The sequence below is a fragment of the Lotus japonicus genome, chromosome 5, assembly GCF_012489685.1.
Source record: "Lotus japonicus ecotype B-129 chromosome 5, LjGifu_v1.2".
NCBI classification, from domain to species: Eukaryota; Viridiplantae; Streptophyta; class Magnoliopsida; order Fabales; family Fabaceae; genus Lotus; species Lotus japonicus.
Window position 1 is genome coordinate 42,033,448 of NC_080045.1, and position 25,399 is coordinate 42,058,846.

At 39.6% G+C, this 25,399-nt stretch overlaps 3 protein-coding genes across 3 annotated transcripts; all 3 read right to left on the bottom strand.

Annotated features, from left to right (window-relative positions):
- Positions 1–3,946: 3,946 nt before the first annotated feature.
- Positions 3,947–5,580, bottom strand: LOC130719570 (uncharacterized). Its single transcript, XM_057570189.1, has 2 exons — positions 4,932–5,580; positions 3,947–4,536 (listed from the first exon to the last, which is right to left on the bottom strand). Exons 1-2 carry the CDS (start codon positions 5,578–5,580, stop codon positions 3,947–3,949), a joined length of 1,239 nt encoding a protein of 412 aa, XP_057426172.1.
- Positions 5,581–7,337: 1,757 nt separating this feature from the next.
- Positions 7,338–8,832, bottom strand: LOC130720980 (adenylate isopentenyltransferase 3, chloroplastic). The gene has a single exon (XM_057571694.1). It carries the CDS (start codon positions 8,478–8,480, stop codon positions 7,506–7,508), a length of 975 nt encoding a protein of 324 aa, XP_057427677.1. The 5' UTR covers positions 8,481–8,832; the 3' UTR covers positions 7,338–7,505.
- A 4,780-nt stretch (positions 8,833–13,612) lies between these two features.
- LOC130718847 (uncharacterized) lies at positions 13,613–22,820 on the bottom strand. Its single transcript, XM_057569474.1, has 8 exons — positions 22,594–22,820; positions 22,057–22,447; positions 21,866–21,949; positions 21,558–21,722; positions 21,295–21,360; positions 20,852–20,923; positions 20,640–20,699; positions 13,613–15,100 (listed from the first exon to the last, which is right to left on the bottom strand). The coding sequence occupies exons 2-8, from the start codon at positions 22,438–22,440 to the stop codon at positions 14,909–14,911; spliced, it is 1,023 nt and encodes a 340-aa protein (XP_057425457.1). The 5' UTR covers positions 22,441–22,447; positions 22,594–22,820; the 3' UTR covers positions 13,613–14,908.
- Between the last annotated feature and the right edge of the window lie 2,579 nt (positions 22,821–25,399).

Here is a 25,399-nt window from a genome sequence, read left to right on the forward strand (position 1 = left end):
ATAGATATTGTGTGTGTTAAATAAGTTCAATATAGATGAACCATCATATGGCTTGGGAATAGTGGGGCTTCAATTTGACTAGAAAAGGTATAGACGCATATATGCATGTGAGAATCATATCATATGTGCATATTTTTCGATAAGACTGAAGATTTAATTGTATGAGTTTTTTTTTTGGTACATGATTGTATGAGTTTAATGAATGGGTATGCAATTGGAGTTAAAAACACTTTGATCAAATTTTTTGATTTAATTAAAAAGAGATGCTTGTAATTTTTTTAGCATATTTGTGAGTATTTTACTATTTTTAATTACTTGTATTTTATTTTAATTTTTAAGATTATAATGACACTATTTTTTGAAAGTAATATTACACTATTAATAACATCAATTTTAATTTATCAAATAACATATGTAGGGGTTGTCTAAATGACTCATGATAAAGTTTGAGTTAAATAACTCAATCCAACTCACTTATCTCCAATGTAATTGGATGATGAGTTATTTAACTCAAACTATATTATTAGTCATTTAGACAACCCCACATATATTATTATATACAATGCCGATGATGGGTTAAGTCCCACTTAGGTGTCCGTGAATACACAAATACTAAAAATTCTACCCTCACGAATGAGTAGAAATATACAAATACTTTTTTTGAATATGCATATAAAAATTAATACTGTAACATCGTATCTAAACCCTATTCATTATCGGTAATGGAATCCAACCCAGCTGAATAATGAAAGTCAATATGCTTGAGGAACAACAAAAAGGCAATTATACATGCATTGTTTGAAAATATGACAATCTGGACCATTTTCATTTGGAAAGAGCTATGAGTGAGCTATAATCACTCCTAGTCCTGGAGTATAGATAGGGGTATAGTAAGAGATGAATCGTGTTGAAAAGAGATACATATGCCAAAAAAGAACAAATAGAGTTGGTTAAGATTTATAGTAAAATTGACTAAATTAATTTGGTTTAACTGACGATTATATCGAGTTGATTCAAGCTGACAATCAATCTTAATAGGGTAACTAGATCTTTCACATATAGGTTTTAGATAAACAAAATCGATAAATGAGGATGAGTAAAGAATAAAGTTTAATTTCATTGATACTCAATGAAATATTTATAGAAGAAGAATAGAGAGAAATGAGTGATAAGATGAATGGTGTTGTGATAGAAAAAAAAAAAAAGAGAGATAGAAAGATACAACTAATGGAAATGAAATGAAAGTCAAAAGAAAAATGTGAATAAATTAAAGAGTAAAGTACACTCACCCCCCTTAAGGTTTGTTAGAATTACACTCCACCCCATTCTTATCTAAAATCTACATCCCACCCCATTTTATATAGAGGCAAATTTAGTGACGAAAAATATTTTTCATTAATAATTAGTTATTATTTAAATTTTTAATCAATAATTTCAAAAAAAAAAATCAATATAATCCAATAAATTTAAAAATGAAAACATCACAATCCTCCTCATTCTCTCAATCGCGTTTTTCCTCCGTAAATTCATAATGCAAATTATGCAATAGCACACCTGCCCGATTTACAAACCATATCTCGAACATAGTGAAACATGCTTGTGTTTTCATATTTGGTAATAATTCAATTTTAATCAAAATAATCTCTTTATACCTCCAATTTTCAAAATTGGGTTGTAGGCCAAAAAAGCAACACAAATGGGTGAAGAAAATAGAGAAACAAAATTATGAAAATATGAAGTGGATCTGAGGTTATTAGAGCCCAACGAGGCGGTGGAGCATCGTTTTTAACAAAATCCAACAATATCTAAGACCAACAGAGCGTTCGCTCACAACTTCAAGGGGTGAAATTCACAAGAAGTAGTTGAACAAGTGGCTTTAGGGATGTGCGATTCACGTTCTGGGGTTCAGGTCGCAACAAAACTTTGAGGCATGGAGGTGCCATGGGGTTTCACATTGTGGGACAGTGGAGCCGTGTTAAAGGGAGTAAAGGCTTGGTGGTGGCCGTTTGTGGTGAGAAATATGATTTGGAGATAGATGGGACGTGGACTTAACAGATAGAGTGAATGGTTTTTTTAAATTTAATTCAGTAAAATTATTTTCATAAATTAATGTATGATAGTGTATATGCATTAAATTTATTTAAATTTTTACTAATTAATAATTAGTTTTTAGTAGTGAGGAATTTGTTTTCGTCACTAAAATTTGCCTTTATAAAAAATGGGGTGGAGTGTAGATTTTTAAAAAGAATGGGGTGGAGTGTCATTCTTGCAAATCTTGAGGGGGGTGAGTGTATTTTACTCTAAATTAAAACCCAGGAATAAATCAAATATTAGGATGGATTTAAGATGTTATTCAGAAATATCAAAATGATAAAATAGTGGAAAGTGCTTCACAATTAATATGTTGTAAGCGCACGACTCTTGATGTAGTGGTTAGGAATATTTTTCTCTCTTCTCCCTAAAACTTTCTATGGACCCTTATCGTGCGAATAATCTTCCTTTCATACCTCTCTTTGAGGTGGAAAGTGGTGGAATGTGGAGAAAGATAGGAAGAAAAACAAAAGTAAGAGAGAGAAAATATGAGTTGTGATAGAAATGATAAGAGGAGATAGATAAAAATAAAAGGAGGTGAAAATGAAGTGTTTAAAAAATGAGGTGTGTATATATCATTATTGAAACTTTTAGACAAAAAACTTAGGCATCATTTAGTTTTCTTATACTATATTTTGTAACTATAAAATGTCTTGTCAGATGATCAAAGGGCTTCCCTAAAATGATGAGTTACTGAGGAAGTTATATTAAGCGTGATGTGTTCGATATTGGTAGTTTATAAAGCTCCGGGGAAGGGTGGGATTCAGACTAGTTTCTATCAAAGTTAATGGAATATTATTGGCCAAAAGCTTTGCTCTATAGAGAAAAGGTGTTTTGGGGAATCTTCCTTATTGTATGAGTTTAGTGATATGTTAATCACATATAAGCTACAGAATGCTATTCATTTGAAGTGCTTCCGACCGATCACTCTATGAAATGTCTCTTATACTAGGCTGAGGGAGTGAGGGGTGTTTGTTAGTCCTCAGTGTAGTTTTATTCCGAAAAAAAGTTTGATAGTAAGGGTGGAAGTTGGAACCTCAGTTTTCAACATGTTATTTGTGAAGGAAATATTTGTGTTGACGGATTAGTATGGGTCTCCATTTGTTTCGATTAATTCGATGAATTGTTGATCGAATCAACAATTAGTTCAAATTTATTTCATTAATTGGTTCACTTTATTTAAACTTGAATTAAACCAATTGCAATCGATTCGACTCTCAAATATTTTTTTTTTCAACCCAAACAAACTCAATAATTTTTTTTTCTTCATATTTAACATTTATATTTATATTTTAAACTTTATTATTTATAATTTATTTCTATTTCACCTTTTAGGATCATGTTGACTTTGTCATCTTAGGGTATATATCAAGTGTCATTACTTATTATTATTCATGTATGTATAAAATATTAATTAAAAGCTATATTATTTTTTAAAGTAATTAAAAGCTATATGAACATTCAAAATTGATTTAACTATATAAAGCTTATAAGAACAAGGAAGTACTATTTCTACTTGAAGTGACCTAAAATTCGAAAATATAAACATAAGAATGATAAACTATGCAGATAAAAAAGAAAAACTTAACTATTTATTTTTTTATATACCTATGACTTGAATCAACAAACTCAATTTCAATTGGATCAGTTTGGTTTACATTTGATGGTTTTTTATAAAAAAAAACCGATCGAGTCAAATCAAATAAATTTCATTAGATTGGTTCAAATACTATTTTACACCAAACTTGAACCAACCCAGCTCGTTAACATCCCTACTCGTTAGCCAGTGATAAGATTGTATGATCCCAACTTAGCTCTCTTAGGCTTTTTTTTTTGACTGGAAATTGAACTTATATTAATTTGTCCTCAGTATAACATCTGAGGCAATAAAAGATTGGATACAAGGAGGAGTACATCCTAACCAAAGTTCATCGTGAGATACAAGGGCATGCTTAGCTAAATGATGAGCAACATTATTCGCCTCCCTAAATACATGAGAAAAAGAAATTGAAGAGAAAAGAGGCACCATGCACTGCAACTCTTGAACCAGCAAATCAACATATGCACTACACACTCCTTTTGCCTGCACCTTTAGAATTGCAGATTGGCAATCAGCTTCTGCATTAAAGGACCAAAAGCCATTATCACGAGCCAGTTGGACTCTCATCACCAAGCCCGCCACTTCAGCCATCTCCGGTGACCAAGCACGACTTTCCCGACGACAACGAGCTCCCACCACATTACCTCCCTCATCTTTAATCACGACCCCCAAACCCCACACGCAACCAGTTCCAGCCGCATCAACATTGAGCTTGAAAAAACCCAGCGGTGGAGGACTCCAAACTCGCGGCGAAGACTGCGAAGGAGCAGGTCGGTCACCTTCTCTCAGCTGCATCAACTGGCACTTATACTCAGCAAGCTCCTTAGTAGCTCTCGACGCAACCTCTGCAACATTACTACTCTCTTATTATCAAAACACAATCGGTTCCTGGCTTGCCAAATCCCATATGCCACAGCACACACATTCTCTACAACATCACTAGGTGCCTTCTCAAGTAATTGCTGAAACCAATAGATAAACGACTCCTCTGGATTCCTCTCCCATACAATACCTAAGACTGAGCTGAACCACACCTATCTAACCCAGGGACAATCTCGAAGAGCATGGTCCAAACTTTCCTCCACACCAACGCATCGTGGGTAGAAAGGCTGGCACCCAACCCCTTTGTTCCACAATCTCTTCCGTGTGGGCACGATGTTACGTAGAACCCTCCACATGAAATGCCCCTGTCTCGGTTGCACATGGAGATGCCAAAGCTTCTGCCACCTCCGATCGATACCCTCTGCGGATGCTCCTTTAGCTTCAAGTTTCTCCCAGGAGCGAATACAATGGTATGCAGACCCAACCGAGAATTGGCCATTTGCCGTTTCAGCCCAGGTAAACTTATCTCCCGCTTGTAGATTAATCACAGGTATCTGCAGCACTTGGTCCGCTTCAAAAGGGAGGAAATAGTTTTCTACCAGACCTCTATTCCAATCATTCACAGACCTGTCGATCAAATCATATACGTGCGTGGCCACACAGTCCTGAGGCTTTGGAGACCAAACTTTATGACCATGTTGCAAGGGGAGCCAATTATCAATCCATATATTCACCTCACTTCCACTACCCACACGCCAAAAGGAGCCACGCTTGACAATCCATCCAGCTTGGTGAATACTTCGCCAGGTGAAGCTAGGGCAATGACCAATGGAAGCATGAGTGAAATGTTGTCGCGGGTAATACCTTGCTTTTAAAACTCTAGCCAATAGAGAGTTTGGAAATTGACACAATCTCCACCCTTGTTTAGCAAGCAAAGCATCATTAAAAGCTTTGAAAGAACGAAATCCCATACCACCCTCGTTTTTTGAGTCGCATAAGGAATCCCATTTCACCCAATGAATACGCTTCTCTCCATTCTTGCTTCCCCACCAGAACTTTGCAATCATGCTCTCTATGTGCGCACACAAACCCAACGGAAGAGAGAAACAACTCATGATGTATGTTGGTATTGCTTGGGCCACAGATTTAACAAGAACTTCTCTGCCTGCAGCTGACAAATAGCTCTCCTTCCAACCCTTAAGTTTCTTCCAGACTCTGTCTTGTACAAAATCAAAGACCTGTTTCTTAGAACGACCAACAAAGGTGGGAGACCAAGATATTTGGAATGACTATCAACAGTCTTAACTTGTAAGCGATCCTGCAGGGCATTTTTACAAATATCATCCACATTTCGGCTAAAAGAAAGTTCTGATTTATCCAAATTGATTGGTATGTTACAAAGACCATTAGATTGGTTCATTATTAGTTTATTGTATTTATTGCTCTTATAACAGAAATGCTGAGACATTTCTAGTGAAACTCATTAACCCTTTATAATTTATAATTTGTAGCAGTCTTTTACAACAATAATTTACGATGTGTTGATGAGTGTTTGTGAGAATGTTGATTAAACTCATTTTTTAACAAAAATGTTAGAGGAATTTCCAATTATATATATCATAACACTAATGCTATATAGTGGTTGCCAAGAAAACACTAATGCTATATAGTAAAAATGAGGTTGTCTAAATGACCCAAGGTAAAAAAATGAGTTAAATAACCCAAGTCTAGTTGTGCCAATGATATTATTACATGTGTTTTTTAACAAATCCAACTCATGTTACATGTGTCATTATAAAATCCAACTCATTTCATCATTTTTTTTATATTTTCATGAAATTCATTTTATTAAAATAAAAAATAAAAAATCAAGAACCCTAATCCCCAATTTTGAATGTTATATTTCAATTCAAGAATCATCATATGCCTTGGGTTTTATTCATCTCAACATTTCAATAATTGAATGGTTTGTTTAACATGTTCTCGATGCCCTTATCCCGTATAATTGTATGATAGTGATTCTTGAGCTGCAATTGGAGACATGGATCGATGATCTAGGATGAATGAATCTTGCTTTGTGCAAGTGCAAGTATGATGTTTATGTATTTAGAAGCAAAATAAACTCCAGGCAATTTTACTTTTATTTGGAATTGTAAATTTTCATTTGTACGATATTGATGATATGAATTTTGTCGTGTGGACAAAGGGTGGAGTGACATGTTTGGCATGGCTTGGAGCATTATATGTAGCTCCTGGGCGTCTTGCTCGACTTCGCTTGGAATGGATGGAGATGAATGAAATCTAAGACATAATTCGTGAATTAAAATATAACATTGAAAATTGGGGATTAGGGTTCTTAGTTTTTTTTATTTTGAAAAGTTGTTCATTGTGTAGTTTACTCTAATTGATGAGTTCAAAATATAAATAAATTATTTAATAAAATGAATTTGACAAAAATATAAAAGAAAATGAATAATAGAATGAATTGGATTTTATGATGACACATGTAACATGAGTTGCAATTTTTTAAAGACACATGTAATAATATCATTGAGACATCTAGGACTTAGGTTATTTAACTCATTTTTTACCTAGGGTCATTTAGACAACCCCAGTAAAATTAGTAATAATACCTATGCATACTTTAAAAAAAAATACCTATACATAATGCATACACTTCAGTAGATATCATTTTTTCTTTTATATTTAAAAAAAAAAGATTCTCTTTTTTTTCCAAACTTAAGTGTTTTTTTTAATGTTTGTTTACTGATCATTTTCTATTATTACCAGAGTACCTACAAATTTTTTTTTTTGAAACTGACCTACAATATATGAATATTTTTTTTTTGATACTCCTACAATATATGATAGAGATAGAGTTGAGGTAAAAATTGTTTGTTAAAATCAACTGCAAATTCTTCCTTATTATCAATTTTATAATTATTATTTCTGGGCTGAACAAAATTGCAACCACCACCCTCTATGAACATAACTAACACGTCGCCGCCGCCATAACACTCTCCGTTGAACCCGCCGGCACTCTGAAACCGCCAGAAACAACATTCACATCACTCTTTGCCTTATACAGAAACTGCGCTACGATCATAGCACTAGGCTCTGCCACCACCTTCCGCCACGCCTCATCAGCCTCCTCCCCACGCTTCCGAAACACCGGCGTCGCATCAACACGGTGAATCTCCCACCTCTTCACATTCCTCAGCCTCTGAATCTTCCCCAATTGCCTCCTCGCGAGCTTGCACGTGTTCACCTTCATCTCCCTCACCGCTCGCTCCAGTAACAATTTCCTCGTTTCCTCATCGGCGAACCCTTCCCGCCGGAAATACTCGTCGAATTCAGGAACCCCAATCGCTCTTCTGATTCCTCTCGAGTAGTCGCCGTTCGCGTTGAAAAACGGTCTCAGCTCCTCCACCATTCCGCTCCGGAGCATCTGATCCACACGCGCCGCCACGTATGAGTCCAGCACCGGCATTGCCACGTCGACCCAGAGGCAGCAGAAGTCGTACCTCGATCGGAATTTGTAGTCGTCGTCGTCGATTAACGCCTCCAGGTAGGAGTTCGAACCTCCGGCGATGATCGGAAGGTGGTCGCGGCTTGTGATTGCGTCAATGGCGGCGGTGGAACAGTCACGGAAATCGCCGGCGGTGAAGTCTGTGTTAGGGTTTTGAGTTCCGAGGAGGTGGTGGGGGATTCCACGTTGTTCTTCCTTGGAGATTTTGTTGGTGACGATGTCGAGGCCGTCGTAGATTTGAATCTTGTCGGAGTTGATGATTTCTGAGGGGAAACAGGTGGCGAGGTCAATGGAGAGCTTTGACTTTCCTGTCCCTGTAGCTCCCATCACCAACACTACCTTCTCCTTTTGAATCTGCCTCATGCTCATTTTTTTGCCACTGCAGGGAACGTTTATTAAGGGTTGTCTTAGTCTGCACATTAGCATTGAGATGGACATGGTGAATTGCAAAATTGGTATCTGATCAACCCAATTTATGAAAAAGAGTGAGAAATTATAGAATTTTGATTAGGAAGTAGACAGGTAAAGATGTCAGTTATTTGAGCTAATACTATTTAAATGGGAAGGTGATCTTTATGTTGCAGAATTTTTTGGTGATTATGAAGGGCTAAGGTTTAGGCTAAGGTTGAATTTTGGCCTTTTGGGTGTGATAATGTGGTGGTGTTTATTTAGTAGTGCCAAGCTATCATTAGGAGAAGCAGAGTGAGGATTGAACTGAACCTAATAAGGTTGAGTTCAATTGTGCTTCTAGGCCTGGAAGATGGGAGTGTAAGAAGCTTTGAAAGCTCATATGAGAACTCAATTGAGAGAATGAGGGAGAAGTTTGTTGAATATTTATAGAGTAGGCTGAGGACAGAGGTCAAGAACTGACACTGCTTGCCTCTCTGTTTATGAATAAAAAGTTAGTGTAGGAATTATTGATAGTCAAATAGAATGGAAGCTAGTGGTCATGTCAAATATTCTGTCAATATATATATTTTTGTGCTTTATGCTATATAGAAAATTAACCATAATGGTCCAGTGCAGGCTCAGAGAAGCTCTTCATGAAGTGGGCACAGTAGGTTCTGTGCCTTTGGTGGATTGTGTAGCAAAGTGCGGCAAATTGCATAAAGAATATATATACATGATAAGGTCTTTCTCATTATTCCCTAATTTTTGTTTCTTTCGAATTTTGTATGTATATGAGTTTGTGTGTGTGTGTGTATTTATATGTATATAAATATAAATATACGTTTTCCATTTGGCGCTTGGTTGCATTTAGTGATTAGAACAGCTTTTCCACTCAACCTGTCTCACAGGATAGGGTAATTATTCTCTTCCTTTATATAAAGAGAAATTTTTTAATTTATACTGATATGTTATATATATGTATATTGGACATCTTTGAATTAGTCTTATATATATACTTTACTACAGGTACGATAAAACATCAGAAAAATTAAATATAATCCGTACTGGAAATGAATCTGTATAGAAGAAGGTTGAATATATATGTTCCTGTTCTTCAACTGTGCAGAAATAAAAGATCTTACCGATGATATATAACGAATTACAAACTGAGAAAAGATTATGTATTCATACACATAGACAGGCTAACTTTGACTTATAAGTTATAACATCAAGATTGACTCAACTTGACTTGTAAGGAGAGTTAACCGTGTTACAGCCGAGTGACATTTAGACTTCAATCCTGGTTGAGTTAGCTTGATCATGATTCTAACAATTTAACTTCTGTACGTAGCCACCAATTGGTTTGAACAATAGAAGCCTTGCTTTCCTTAGTTCGACAAGTGACTTGATCGTCATGTTGATTTTGGTCGTTCGAGCCAACGCGAATGACATTTGGCCACTTGGTCATTTAGACCGACCAGAAAAGAAACAAAACAAGTTAGCAAGATATTTCAAATGATCTGTGTATAACACTGCAGTGTCCTACTGAGTTTTGATTTGTCCACGGGCATGGGTTCTTCATAGTGACCCAATTGATTAGTGCCCCATGGCAATCTTAAGTGCAGAAACGATCAATGATGTGAAACAGAATAATGACCTAAGCAAACAATTGTTCTGATGAACTGTAAGGAAAAGTACCGGGTAACTTAAGATCAATTGACACTGACTGTGTTCTTTAATATCGTGCATGACAACGAAGGTTTGGCTGTGGTAATATGACTTGAGATTCGTACAGGATAAAAACATAATGGATCTTTGTTCGAATTGATCCAAACTTATAGTATGAAATGAAAGGTCATTTTCTCCAGTTAAGACCAATTCCATTTCTTGATTGTGCAGTTCAACTTTGCTTATAAGTGGATGATCACATAAATTCATGTGTTTTGTCCGATTCATATCACTATATATAGTCCTATTTTAAGGTTGACATTGATATGTAGATTGTAGAGTGATTTTACAAGACAATCGAATCTACAGTTTGGACAGCACAACAATAGTGTAGGCATTGTTTTGCTTGCCCATTAAATTCAATTACCAAAGGTACTTTCCCCTATCAAACAAATCGATTCCATTACCCAAGTGGGTTAGACTCCAATTATATACTTTTTTGTTTCGACTTGTGCAATTTTTTTTTGAAAGCTATAACTTGCACAAATTTAATATTCTCATTATGTACTTAGCACAAATACGAGTATAGCACTGATATCAGGTGCCGATAAATGTTTGGGATAGGTAAATTTTAAACAGTGTGTTATATGGCATTATTGGCATGGCATAAACAGTTCACCAAAGTTACCTAAGCTTATTTAACTCCAATATTCGTAGACATTTATTGGGTGTGAGCACCCAACAGAAAAAAAAGAGAAAATAATGAATGTGATATACAATGTGATGTGATAAGATTGTTGATAAAAAGCTATCAGTAAAACGTTATTTTCTTGTAGTGGGTGTGCTTGTATCTACCCTAAGGGGACAATGTGGTCGCTTGTGAAACTGTTCAGGTTGGTTTCGAACGACAGGAGGTCGCCTTTTTTTAGGCCTATTTTTTGGAAAGCATCCCAAAATAAAATGTCGATTCAGCTTCCTTGGGAAACCAAAATTCTCCCTAACTTTCGCTTTGGTTATGAATGCCTCTATGATGAAAATGTCGTCATGGTCGGGGTCGATGCGTCATAGTCTTCGTTTGAGAAAATGAACGATGGACTCAAGAGTCCGTTGAGTCATTCAGTCCTGACACTAGAAGGGAGATCTCATAGGCAATTAAGTGTCGTTTTTTTACTTTGTCAATGTGTCTCCTCCTACAATGATGAATGCTTCGGGCGGTTGGCAGGCTTGAGGGGCTTCCTAGAGCTGTTGTCCCTGAGTAACATCTTCAAACTTCGCTGAGCCACTTGTCGTTCTTCTTTGTGCATGCGTTGTCGGATTTGGCAAAAAGTGCCTCTTAGTTGATCTACAGTTACGCGGTGCAAGTTAACCATGTTGTTTACAACTAGTGGATTGTGTCTTTGGTCGTCCTGTGTCTTTGCATCACCTGTGGCACCACCCATCGATCTTGTTCATTGTCTCTGAGCTATTCCTCCTTCTCCATCCGGACTGGGTATTCTAATGAGTTCTTTCGTTTGATCTCCTTCCTCTTTGATTCTTTCTAACAAGTATTGGTATGTGTACAACTTATACAATGAAGTTACTATGCTTGAGAGAACATATATCAAACAATTCACAATCAAGCATCTATCAAGAAAAATAGTCTAAATAGTTTACATTTAAAATGGTGTGAAAACTTTTCACAATAAAACCTAGTATTTAAAAAAAAAAAGACTAAAATTAAGTGCTTAAATGTTTCTCCAAAATTTCTACTAATGCAAGAATGAGAGCTCTAGCAGTGACTCCGACATACATTGTGACACAAGATTGGCACTATAACACAACTAACTTCCAAAAAGTATGAACCCGCTTTTATATCAACATTCTTAAAGTCAGCAACACAAGTTAGTTCCATTAGAAAGAAAACATTAAAACAATTTTCTAAACTCTATAAGAACGTGTTATATGCACAAAAGAAACCATTTTGTTCTAAAAAAAGGTTAATATATCTGTACTTTTTGTTTTAAAAAATGTTAATATATCTGTACTTTTCCCCTTCCTGGTCATCATCATTGAAAATGAAAAAGTTTAGCCTCCCTGTTGATAAGTGTAAAATTGACAATTTCTTCTATGGGTTGACTTCTTTCAAAAGATATAAGGCTTAATTGCACCTTTGGTCCCACACAAATTGCGTTTTTGCATTTTTTGTCTTATACGAATGAAAATAGCAAACTGAGTCCTAAACGAATGACTCTGTTAGCATTAATGGTTCTTCCGTCAAAATTCTAACCGAAGTTACTTACTACACCCCTAATTTTACTATTCGCACCCTCTCTTCATAAATAAAAAACAAAATGAATTAAAAAATAAAAAACCCAGAAATTTCTTTAACCCCTTCATCTTCTTCAACCACTTCATCTTCTTATTCTTCTTCATCTTGAGCAATTGCCTTGTCTTGATAATAGGAACAGGAGCATCTGTTTATTCATTTCCTTTGCTTATAAAATTAGAGAACACATGTGCAGTGCAAGAATTTAAATTTTGATTTAATCAGTAACCTAATGGCAGATTTTAAGCATGGTAAATAGGACAACTGGACAAGGTTTTAAGTTGACTTGAATAACTTGTGAAAGAAATAAAGTAAAAAGAATCAAGTATATTAAATGCTCCATTATTAAAATTGCTCAAGATGAAGAAGAATAAGAAGATGAAGTGGTTGGAGAAGATGAAGGGGTTAAAGAAGTTTTCTGGGTTTTTTATTTTTTAATTTGTTTTTGTTTTTTATTTATGAAGAGAGGGGTGAGAATAGTAAAATGAGGGGTGTAGTAAGTAACTTCTTTTAGAATTTTGACGGAAGGACCATTAATGCTAACAGAGCCATTCATTTAGGACTCGGTCTGTTATTTTCACTCGTGTAGGACAAAAAATGCAAAAACACAATTCGTGTGGGACCAAAGGTGCAATTAAGCCAAAATATAAGCGTCATAGAGATATTCAGTCAAGAAGATGTGTTAGCTCAAGTATACGAACAGTAAAAAAGAAATCATTTTATTCAGACACCACAACAAATTATCTCCTGAGTGCAGGTGTTGTGTTAGTGTCCAATATCGGGACACTTCATACTCTTGTCCTTTAGCATGCCACATTCTAATTTCAATTACAAGTATATGAGTAGTAAGTCAACGTATTGCGTAGGTCGTTGTTGATATTCTTCTCTGCTAGTGTGGTACCAAATTAGACTAGTTCATATTCCATCATCAAATTGCCAATATTATTGAATGTAATTATCATGGTTTTGTTATTCTAATAAAAAAAAGTATCTGTTAACAAAAAAAAAAGAGTATCACGGTTTTGTGCTACATCTAAAACACATTTTTATAGATGCTGCTCTATGTATTGATGCAAGGACTAAATGTCTGAAATAGAAGTATCAAGCAAAATAGTTCAACAGATAATATGAATAAAATCGTTGTTTTTAAATGAGAAACTATGATTTGCTTAAGATCATAAGTTACAACATACCATTAGAGGGAACCTTTGTTCATTTGCACACACATTTATACTATTCTTGCGCTGTGAAATTCAGAATGAGAAAGAGAGAGTTGGTGAACCAAAGAGATGCAGTATTGCATTAACTGATAAACTCACGATACAATGTGTATAAATGGTCAACAGTCAGTAAATATTTATAACTGAAATATAGCTACCATTGTTGAAATAAACTAACGTAACTAAGATAGTTATAATGGTCACCCCCCAAGAAAGAATGGTTAGATTCAGTATTCCAAATTAACTTGGATTTGGATTCATAGGTTTGATGTATCAGTAAATTTGTGAATATGGTAAAATAGGCTTAAGATAGTAAGATAAATGACCCGGATGGAATTTATCACAGACTAAATGACAGTTTCATTTTGTCAAAAAACACACTAGCAGCTATGTATAAAACTGACATCTTGTCGCGGTAGAGGAAAATGGGAGTTGGATTGGGAAGGCGGGAATCCTAAAGAAGGATCTGAAGCGTGCCAGACAAGGGGCTTGAGCAAGTTATATAGAGTTGCATCACTGAATTATGTACAAATGAAGGTCTATCCGGCTGCAATTGATCCACTATGCTGTTGCGGGGACTCCTAAACCCTTTATACCTGAGCAAGACTTTGTTAAAAGGGGATAATTTGCCTTTGACTCTATTGTTTACTGGCTTACTTCAAGCCATACAAGGATTTTTAGATGACCTCAGAGCTTGACATTATACTCCTTAAGATTCATACTGGAAGGGACTACATAGTGCCTCAAGTGACAAAGTATGCTCAACTCTTTCAACATCCTCTTAGGGGTGCTCAGTGTCTGAGGAATACTGCGTGATCCTCTCTCCATGTCATGCGATTGATAATGGCCTCGACGATTCTCTTCATCTATCTTGATCCCAAAAATGGTCGGCAGCACCACATAATGGACAAGTTAACATCTAGTATTTTCTTATTTCTGATTGCAGAGCAACAAGTTCCATCCACATAGGTAATCAAGATGAGGAACAACTCCATTACTCCTTGATTGTGTTCGAATTTGATCTCGCATACCCCCCCAAGTATGCGAGAGACGCCCAAGTACTATGACATGTAATTGAAAGCAGATGCCCTCAGTGATTTTAAAACTGATTCGGTCAAACATAGCAGGGCTTTTAAAACTAAATCAAAGATGTATAAATGATTATCCTACTACAGCTACTAGCAATTTTGTTCTAATACTATTTATGCGTCCTGTTTAATGATCCAAACACTCAAAATAGATATCACTATAATGAAGACATAAAATCAACAAACAAAGCTTTTTCAGACAAGTGCATTCCCGCCAAACACTTGCATAGCTTCATTCAAGTCACTAACCAAAGCCATAGGCACCAGGAAAAGACCCTTACTTTCAAGTAGCTGACTGGCTGCTGCTGGATGTTCTTCAAGTAGTTTCCCCATTATCTCTTCAAGGGGTTCATTCAGCATCTGTTGGTTCATATAATGCCCATAACCCTGGAAGTAAGATATTGAAGGATTTGCAGTCAATGATTAGACTCTGTGATTCGGGAAACTATGTTTTCTTGGGAGCACAATTTGAACAAGCACAAGAGTTCATAGTGATGCTGTGTGCCTACTGAAATTAAGGTAAGCATAGATGTTTACTGATAGGCCCCAAAGTCAAGTGTGGGCTGACATCAATAATCCTAGGCCCAAGGTGTGGAACGTGTATGTTAGAAAGGGGAAGAAAAGAAGCACCTAGAAGGAGTATGCGCTGGCAGGAAGAGAAAAAGATGCTCAGGAGAGTTAGTTACGGGAATCCAGGGAAAAGGTGGATAAAGGGAAATTCTGTTAGTCATTGAGGGGTACCGGAGAATTAGTTATCTGTAATAGAATGAAGAATTATGCTTTCTTCATAGGAGCCTAGCTCTGGAGTAGTCATCTACTGTATTTTCCTTTTGTTTCCATTAATCAAAATCAATCTATTGCCATTCATCTTTCATTCTCACAGCTACTGTTTTATTGGTCTCTATCAAATTGGTCCGACCTACCGGATCAATCGAAGCGGTTACCAGTGAGAGGAGAGTGATACAGAGCACCACCGTATGCCACCAAGGAAAATGGAGACGAAAGTTGCAGCCCTGGAACAGGAAGTAGCGAACCTGCGAATCACCCTGGCTACTATGCAGGAACGAGCAGAGAATCATCAGGCTCAATTGCTTGATCTGCTGACTCTGAACATGTCCAAGCAGCAGCAGGAGCAAGACAAATCGGGAAATGGTCATAACATCGAAACTCCGATCAAAATAGGATCTGAGGAGGGAAGTCCTTCCGGAGTCTCCGGTTGGACTAAGTTGGACGGAGGATTGCTGGATGAATTCAGGAAATCTGCAAAGAAAGTAGAGCTTCCACTCTTCAATGGCGAGGACCCAGCGGGTTGGATTGCCCGAGCTGAAGTCTATTTTCACGTCATGGGAACAAGCCCTGAGGTCAAGGTTAACCTCGCACATCTGTGCATGGAGGGTTCAACCATCCATTACTTCAACTCACTCTTGCATCTGGATCCAGGCCTCACTTGGGAAAAACTCACGAATGAGTTGCTCGAAAGGTACGGATCTGCAAGCAAAGGAGATGTGTTCGAACAACTCTCCGATCTCCAGCAGAAAGGCACCGTCGATGAATACGTGTTGGAATTCGAGCGCTTGCTGTCCCAAACCCCCAATCTTCCAGATGAACAATTCTTTGGATACTTCATCCATGGCTTGCGAGAAGACATACGAGCCAGAGTACGAAGCTTGCGGACCCTGGTAGCGTTACCCCGTTCTCGACTGATTCCTTTGGCCAGGGCGGTGGAAACGGAGCTCCATGGGCCAGGACGTTCGTGGGCCGGGTCGAAAGGAGGAATCGCTCGTTTGGGTTCCGGGTCGGGTTCGTACAACCGCCCGGCCCATCAATCAGCTGCGGGTCTCGGGTCAACGGGTCAAACAAATCAAGGTTGGGTAATGATTAAGAATCGTGAAGAAAAGGGGGAGCGGCGCGAGGACAAGGTGAATCTGCGAACGCCACCGCGCGACAGAGGCATTCGCCATCTTCCGTACCATGAGCTACTAGATCGAAGGCAAAAGGGGTTGTGTTTTAAGTGTGGAGGGAAGTATCACCCTCTACACCAATGCCCTGACAAGCAGCTCAGGATTATGGTGATCGACGAATCAGAAGAGGGTGGAGAGGAATCGGAAGCCGAGGCGGAAGTAGAAGAACCAGGAGACGACGGAGCTTGCAGCATCATGGTGATGGGTACTGAGCCTATACCAACCCACACCATGAAACTCCGAGGATCAATTTACGGAGTGCCCGTCGTGATTTTGGTCGACAGTGGGGCAACCCACAATTTTGTGTCCAGAAGCGTGGTTGAGGCTATGGGATGGCAGGTTCAATCAACTCCAGATCTGCGAATTCGCCTGGGAGATGGCCACCGAGCAATTGCGACGGGTATGTGCAAGGATTTGGAGGTACGAATTGATGAATACACCACCTCAGTAGACACTTACCTTTTCGATCTGGGGGAACTCGACCTGGTGTTGGGAATAGCGTGGTTGGCTACTTTGGGCGAAACGAAAGTCCACTGGGGAAAGCAAACGATGAAGTTCCAGGTGAATGGGAAGGAGATTTTGTTACAGGGTAGAGATTACTCTCAGGATCAACAAGGAGCTTTGCAAAGTGTGTTTGGCCAAGACCATTGGGGCCAAGCAGAGTGTTCTCTGGCTTCTCTGATTAGTTCCAAGACCACCATGGCTAATTTGGAAAAGCCAACCAAATTGAACGAGCAACAAGAACACCAATTGGCTGCACTGTTAAGCGAATATGGAGATGTCTTTGCAGCCCCAGCTGGTTTACCTCCGAAACGACAAAAAGAACACCAGATCACTTTGAAGGCAGGACAAGGCCCAGTGAATGTAAGGCCTTATCGCTATTCACATCACCACAAGGATGAGATCGAGAAGCAGGTCAGAGAGATGCTTCAATCTGGGATCATTAGGCACAGTCAGAGTGCTTTCTCCAGTCCAGTAATCCTTGTCAAAAAGAAGGATGGGACGTGGAGGATGTGCGTCGATTACCGGGAGTTGAACAAGGCCACTGTTCCAGATAAATTTCCAATCCCTGTGATTGAGGAATTGTTAGATGAACTGCATGGGGCTCTCTATTTTTCGAAGCTGGATTTGAAATCCGGGTATCATCAGGTCTTGGTGAAAGAAGATGACATACACAAAACGGCTTTCCGCACTCACGAGGGTCATTATGAATACTTGGTAATGCCCTTTGGGTTGATGAATGCACCCTCAACCTTCCAGGCACTGATGAACGAAGTCTTCCGAAGCATGCTCCGCAAATTTGTCTTAGTCTTTTTCGATGATATACTGGTTTACAGCATGGATTGGGTGTCACATTTGAGTCATTTAGCCAAGGTGTTGGAGGTTCTAAGGAAGCAACAACTGGTAGCAAATCGGAAAAAGTGTTCATTCGCTCAACTTTCAGTGGAATATCTTGGGCATGTGGTTTCTCAGGAGGGAGTCGCTATGGACCCTGCAAAAATTCAAAGCATTACCAATTGGCCAACACCCAAAAATGTCAAGGGGGTTCGTGGTTTCCTGGGGATCACAGGTTATTATCGCAAGTTTGTTCGCGATTACGGCAAAATAGCACGTCCCCTCACTGAACTTACAAAGAAAGATGGTTTTGTTTGGAATGCTCGCGCCCAAGAAGCCTTTGAAGTCTTAAAAGAGCACATGACAACCGCGCCAGTACTCGTCCTACCAGATTTCTCTAAGCCTTTCATGATCGAGTGTGATGCTTCTGGCCGTGGCGTGGGAGCGATTCTTCTCCAGAACAAGCGACCTGTTGCTTTTTTCAGCAAAGCTCTCAGCGAACGCAACCTCACAAAATCCGCTTATGAGAAGGAGTTGATGGCAATTGTTCTAGCCATCCAGCACTGGCGACCATACCTTCTGGGACGACATTTCACTGTTTGTACTGACCAACGGAGCCTCCGGCAATTGCTCCACCAGCGTATCACTACGGTGGACCAACAAAACTGGGCAGCCAAGCTTTTGGGTTACCGTTTTGACATAGTCTATAAGCCGGGTAGCACCAATAAGGGAGCAGATGCCTTGTCCCGTATGTTTGAGGAAGGAGAATTGCAAGTGATAACATCATATCCCAACTGGGAAGAAGGACAAGTGTTAGTGCAAGAGGTTCATCAGGACACGAAACTTGCCAGTATAATTACTCGACTGCAGGAAGACCCCAGCAGCAAACCTGGATTTTCTTACACTCAAGGTTTTCTCTATTACCATGGGCGTTTGGTCATTTCTGCTTCTTCTTCCCTAATTCCAAAGTTGTTTCTTGAGTTCCATGCCACTCCGCAAGGAGGGCACTCTGGTTTCTATCGCACTTATCGCCGGATAGCAGCAAATCTATATTGGATTGGTATGAAGAATTCTGTCCAACAATTTGTGCAAGGATGTGATGTTTGCCAGCGGCAAAAATATGTAGCTGCGTCCCCAGGAGGGCTACTGCAACCGTTGCCCATCCCTGAGAAGATTTGGGATGACGTGTCCATGGACTTTGTCAATGGGCTGCCCAAAGTCAAAGGCATCGATACAGTGTTTGTTGTGGTGGATAGGCTTTCGAAGTATGCCCATTTTATTCCTCTCAAGCACCCTTACACTGCACGCACGGTGGCAGAAGTCTTTGCAAAGGAAGTGGTGCGACTCCATGGAATTCCTCGCTCAATTGTCAGTGATCGGGACCCTGTCTTTGTCAGCAACTTCTGGAAAGAGTTATTCAAGTTGCAGGGTACGCAATTGGCCATGAGTACGGCGTACCATCCCGAATCAGATGGCCAAACGGAAGTCATAAACCGTTGCCTGGAAACTTATCTACGGTGTTTCATAGCGGATCAACCACGTACTTGGATTCTTTGGCTTCCATGGGCTGAGTACTGGTACAATACTACTTTCCATGCGTCTACTGGAGTTACCCCTTTTGCAGCAGTCTATGGGCGTGAGCCACCTACTATTTTGCGTTTCTCCAGTGGGGAAACTAAGGTGGAGGCAGTAGCACAAGAACTATTGGACAGAGATGAAGCTCTCCGCCAACTCAAGGCTCATTTGCTTCGCGCCCAAGGAAGGATGAAATCGCAGGCTGACAAAAGGAGAAAAGACAAACAGATTGCGGTGGGAGAATGGGTTTTTGTCAAACTACGTCCTCACCGGCAACTTTCAGTGGCACGACGGATCAATCCTAAATTGGCAGCTCGATATTTTGGTCCTTTTGCAGTCAAGGAACGCATCGGGGCAGTGGCTTATAAACTTGATCTGCCCGCAACCTCTCGCATTCATCCTGTATTTCATATTTCATTGCTCAAGAAAGCTATAGGCAATTACCATGTTGAGCAGGATTTACCTAGTGGTTTAGATGGTGAGTTTGTGGAACCTGTGGAACCTGAAAAGGTATTAGCTACTCGTGCTATCAGTCAGCAGGGAGAGACCATACATCAATACCTGATTCAATGGCAGGGAAGGTCTGCAGATGAGGCTACTTGGGAGGATAAACAAACCCTTTTGAACCAATTTCCCGTTTTCAACCTTGAGGACAAGGTTGTGTTTGAAGAGGGTGGCATTGATAGGCCCCAAAGTCAAGTGTGGGCTGACATCAATAATCCTAGGCCCAAGGTGTGGAACGTGTATGTTAGAAAGGGGAAGAAAAGAAGCACCTAGAAGGAGTATGCGCTGGCAGGAAGAGAAAAAGATGCTCAGGAGAGTTAGTTACGGGAATCCAGGGAAAAGGTGGATAAAGGGAAATTCTGTTAGTCATTGAGGGGTACCGGAGAATTAGTTATCTGTAATAGAATGAAGAATTATGCTTTCTTCATAGGAGCCTAGCTCTGGAGTAGTCATCTACTGTATTTTCCTTTTGTTTCCATTAATCAAAATCAATCTATTGCCATTCATCTTTCATTCTCACAGCTACTGTTTTATTGGTCTCTATCATTTACCTCATGAAAAAAGAGTGGTATAGCATTTGTGTCAGCTTGCAATCGACTTCCACTTAGTTCCTGTAAAGAACATCTTCCTTAGCAATTGTAGAATGTTTATACTTAACACACATGTAATATGACAATAATAATAAGCAGAAGCAGAAGCAGAAGCAGTAATGTTCAAGTGCAACTTATTATAATTGATGAGAACATTAGGAGTTAAAAGGTACCTTTATTTGATGCTGCAAATATTTGACATAGTCAATGATATCGTCAAGTATGTATGCTTGAGCTTGACTACCCTGCGAAATAAATTCTGTTAACGATGGAAAATGTTGTAAAATTCAGTATGTTTGAGCTCCTTAAGTATCAAACTGTACTGTAAGGAGAACTTTTCGACAATGTTTTATTTTCTTCTATGTAAGAGTTTATTCTTTGAGGAGATGAATTGTTTATTCTTAAGCATATTCCTAAAGTCCAAAATCCTCAATCATACTGTATATTCCAAAACTTGAAAGGAAAAAAAAGTTGATTGCCATTCTTGGTCATTATGTTAGAGTATAGGTAAGTAAGGCATCATTGTGGAAAACATCATGCTAATAACAATAAATTGACAACTTGCTAACAATCCACCTTATGGAGATCAAAACTTATTAACAAATAACAGATTTACCTCTGCTGGATTTGGAAGCAATTCATGCAAAGCTTTGAGGTTTTCAGCAATGCGTTGCCTGCGATGCTATATTGAAGAAGAGTACATGGGTAAGGACTAAGGAAGCATATATTGTGGTAAAAAAATGAAATAAGATTGTTAGTTCACTAGATAATAGTGACACTAGTATTTCTGCATTTTGAATTGAGAATGTGTGCTTGATTTTGCTATGTAAGGAGCAAGAAACCCCATTAGAGTTGGCAAGATTGCCAAATTTTACTTACACGGTCAGTGAAACGTGATTGATCAGGTTTCTGTTTTGAAGAGCTGCATCCTGGTTTGGGGTTTTTGGGAAGGAAAGTGGGTGCTCCAAGCATTCCCATTGGATCAAACTGTGAAGCATTGTGCTTATTTCCAATTGAATCTACCATCATCCATGGAGCTCGACTCTATTACAAAATAACAGTACAAATCATAATCAGAAACTTCAGAATACTAAAGAATCCTTAAAATACTTAAAACAATTTCATAGACATAAATAAAAAAACTCTGAATTCAAATATGTATATGCTGAAAAGCCTTATTAACCAACCTCAGCATAAAGAAGATTTTGACTACTTTCAGTTTCAACTGCAATTGCTTCATCTCCTCCATCAGGTTTCCAAAACCCCATACGCTGAAAACACAGATCAAAGTCCTATTAATTTCAGCTAGAAATTCACTAATAATTTTCACCAAATTCACTAAAATTGATGATTTTTTTTTTCTGTTGAATGAGCTTACCTTCCTAATGTCAAAGTCATTGCTTGAACTTGAAGAATCAATGCATTTAAAACCACAAGCATTTCCTGGATCACTGCAAAACAAGTTTCTTTCTGTTCCATTGACCCCTCCAAGAGGTAGATAACTGCTCCCAATCATATATTCAGGTGTGGCATTTGGTAGATAAGTTGAAGATTCTGAAAGATATTCAACATAATTATGAGATGGTTTTGACACTTTGGGGAGACTAGTCCACTGGCTACAACTCCTCCCAGATGCTGAAAGGTTAAATTTTGGGGTTGGAAATAGATGATCCTCAGCTGAATAAGATACATCATTGCTTGTTCCTCCAGTGTCATAAGACCCTTGCAGCACTGGGTTCTCTGGGTCACTTTGTCCTTCCATTTCAACTCTGAAAAAGAGAGAAAATCACATGTTACACTTACAATGAACAACTTAGTCTAAAAAATGTATCTGAGAGAAAAGGGAAAGTGAAACTTAAAAGAGGTGGTAGATTGTGTAACTTAAAAATGGTAAAGGAGAGAACTTTGGAACTACCAGCTGAAGAGAAGCTCAGAAAAGTTAAAGGGTGTCAAGATTGCAACTTTTTGGGAGCAAAAGGAATGGTTTTGGTGATATGAGAAAAGGTGTGTAGGGTTTAGTTGCAGAGAAAAATGGCTATGAGAAGGTGGGCATGCTCTGCTTTCTGTTGTTGCTGCTGGTAAGGTACATATGCAACACCAACGCATGCAATGTGCTGCACTGCTGCCAACTGTACTGTAGTGTGGAGGATTCTGGTGTCCACTCATTCAAATGACGATTGTGCCCCCCAAATAATTTTAGATTGATTTTTGAAATAAGACATTTTCATATGGGTAAGTTATTGTATTTGTGCTGAAATTATGCTTACAAATTGAGGGTTGCACAAAATGATGAGTGCCCTAGGAGAGAAAGAACCAAAACCCTTGTCTCCTGAAGAGGCGGACTTGCTAGCCTGTAGCACGGCGAGACCCAAAGAGACCAACATCGTTGCCCCACCGCCGGGGATACAAGCCACAAAACCTAAAAGGAAGCTCCTTTCTTACTAGGACATCTGCATGGGGGAGGTGCCAAGGACCTTGACTCGTTTAGACTCCGGACCGAAGAGGACCTGCTCTCGGAGGACGAGCCATCTGAAGACGTAGATGAAGCGATGCAGAACGAAACAGAGTTGACTGGGGAAGAAGGACTTGCTCGTCTCCTCTGTTCCACAATCAAACTCTCAAATAAAGAACGAGCGGAGGCCACAAACCATGGAGGAAATCGGTGATTATGAAACTCTTAGGGAAGAAGATAGGGAGACGCTTCCTCAAGCTCAGGCTAGCCAAGCTCTGGAAACCATGTGGAAGCATGGGGGTCATTGACCTCGTAAATGACTACTTCATTATCTGTTTCTTTGAATGGAGCGACTTCAGAAATGTTTTCGATGGAGGGCCTTGGATGATCCTTGGACATTACCTTATGGTTCAACAATGGCGCCCAAATTTCTTTCTCTTCAAGGATAAGTTCAAAAACGTCGTCGTTTGGGTGCGAATCCCTGGCCTTCCTGGACTGGGCGAGCCCCTATAGGGGCGACGCCCAGGGTTCGGCCCGCCCAAGGGCGAGAGCCTGGCCTTAAGTTGGGCCTCCACTTCAGAGGCCCAATTGGCCCAATAGGTAGTGCCCAAGCTCTATAAATAGGAGGTAGATACCAATTGTAAGGGACTTTTGGCTCATTTTATAAAATAGCACATGAAATTCAGCACTCTATCTCATTCTCTTTCTCTCTCTAGCACATTCTTCCACTCTCTAGGTACTATCCCTTCCTTCAATGTTCATTCCTAGAACATTTGGCGCCGTCTGTGGGGAACGATAAACTTTCTATTCCCATTCACGTGGACTGATTGTGCAAGAGGCGATCTCTAGTTACGATTCGACGATTCTAAAGTTTTTCTTGGTTTGATTCTGTGGTCGGTGCTTGTTTTCCGATCGAGTTTGTGTCATTTCTGGTTTAGATGGAGACTCGACGCAGGAAGCAGCATCATTCGCCGGTGCGACGGCGAACCTCGCCGCCTCGGCGGCCTCAGCGAGTTGTCTTGGATTCTCCGATGCGAACAGCGGGAGTACAGACTACACGCACTTCTTTGCCGCCTTCTCCTCCTCCATCACCACCACCTCCTCCATCGCCTTCACAGATCGGATCTCCGGAGCGCTCACCGGAGAATTCACCTACTCTGGAGCGACAACCGGCAGTGACGCAGGAGGAATGGCGCCATATGATGCGCAACATTGGCGACATCCAGCAGCGGAATGAGCATTTACAAGCTCAGTTGGATTTCTACCGCCGCGAGCAACAAGATGATGGAGGCAGAGAAGCAGATTCCGTAGCTGAGTTCCGTCCGTTCTCGGAGGACGTTGAGAATGTGGCGATTCCAGATAATATGAAAACGTTGGTTCTGGATTCTTACAGCGGGGATTCTGATCCGAAGGATCATCTTCTGTATTTCAACACGAAGATGGTGATAATCGTGGCATCAGATGCGGTGAAATGCAGGATGTTTCCATCGACTTTCAAATCGACGGCGATGGCATGGTTCACAACTTTACCGCGCGGATCGATTTCGAATTTCAGAGACTTCTCATCCAAGTTTCTAGTGCAATTCTCAGCGAATAAGAATCACCAGGTGACGATCAATGATCTATACAACATTCGCCAACAAGAAGGAGAGTCACTGAAGAAGTACATGGCAAGGTACAGCGCTGCATCGGTCAAGGTAGAGGATGAGCAGCCTCGAGCCTGTGCTCTAGCATTCAAGAATGGTTTGTTACCGGGAAGGTTGAACAGCAAGTTGACACGCAAGCCTGCACGTTCGATGGAAGAGATGCGTGCTCGCGCTAGCACTTATATTCTTGACGAGGAGGACGATGCTTTCAAAAGAAAGCGCGCGAAACTGGAAAAAGGCGACACGTCACCCAGGCTGCTTCATCGCCGTCTCTCCAATGTATCGCCGTGACAAAAGCGTGCTCTTTTTCTCCGAAAGGAGTTTTTTAACGAGGCGCTCCATCAATAAAACGAAAATTCATGAAATTCATGTCCAAAGATTCCAGGGATTCCCTGACGATCGGAATTGCCGATCGATATAAAGAATTACGGCGATCACTAGGTGGGACAAGCTTGATCCCCAAAAGGGCTTGCTGGAACCCTGAAGGTGGCGGCGATTCCACAAATGGCCTTTGACGCCTGGGAATCTCCCCCCCGGAAAGTCTGATGTGATCGCCGGTCCCGTAAACGATGTGCTGGGTAAGTCTCGCCAGAATACGACGAGCGCCATTAACTAGGCAAAAG

What these genes read in the sequence shown, in the direction of transcription:
- LOC130719570 (XM_057570189.1), bottom strand. Translation starts at nt 5,580, where the DNA reads ATGATTGCAAAGTTCTGGTGGGGAAGCAAGAATGGAGAGAAGCGTATT. An exon ending in TAAAGGAGCATCCGCAGAGG is followed by an intron (nt 4,537 to 4,931) that starts GTATCGATCGGA and finishes GTAATGTTGCAG; the next exon opens with AGGTTGCGTCGAGAGCTACT.
- LOC130720980 (XM_057571694.1), bottom strand. Translation starts at nt 8,480, where the DNA reads ATGTCCATCTCAATGCTAATGTGCAGACTAAGACAACCCTTAATAAAC.
- LOC130718847 (XM_057569474.1), bottom strand. Translation starts at nt 22,440, where the DNA reads ATGGAAGGACAAAGTGACCCAGAGAACCCAGTGCTGCAAGGGTCTTAT. An exon ending in AAAATCTTCTTTATGCTGAG is followed by an intron (nt 21,723 to 21,865) that starts GTTGGTTAATAA and finishes ATTTTGTAATAG; the next exon opens with AGTCGAGCTCCATGGATGAT. An exon ending in ATTTGCAGCATCAAATAAAG is followed by an intron (nt 20,700 to 20,851) that starts GTACCTTTTAAC and finishes TGTTCTTTACAG; the next exon opens with GAACTAAGTGGAAGTCGATT.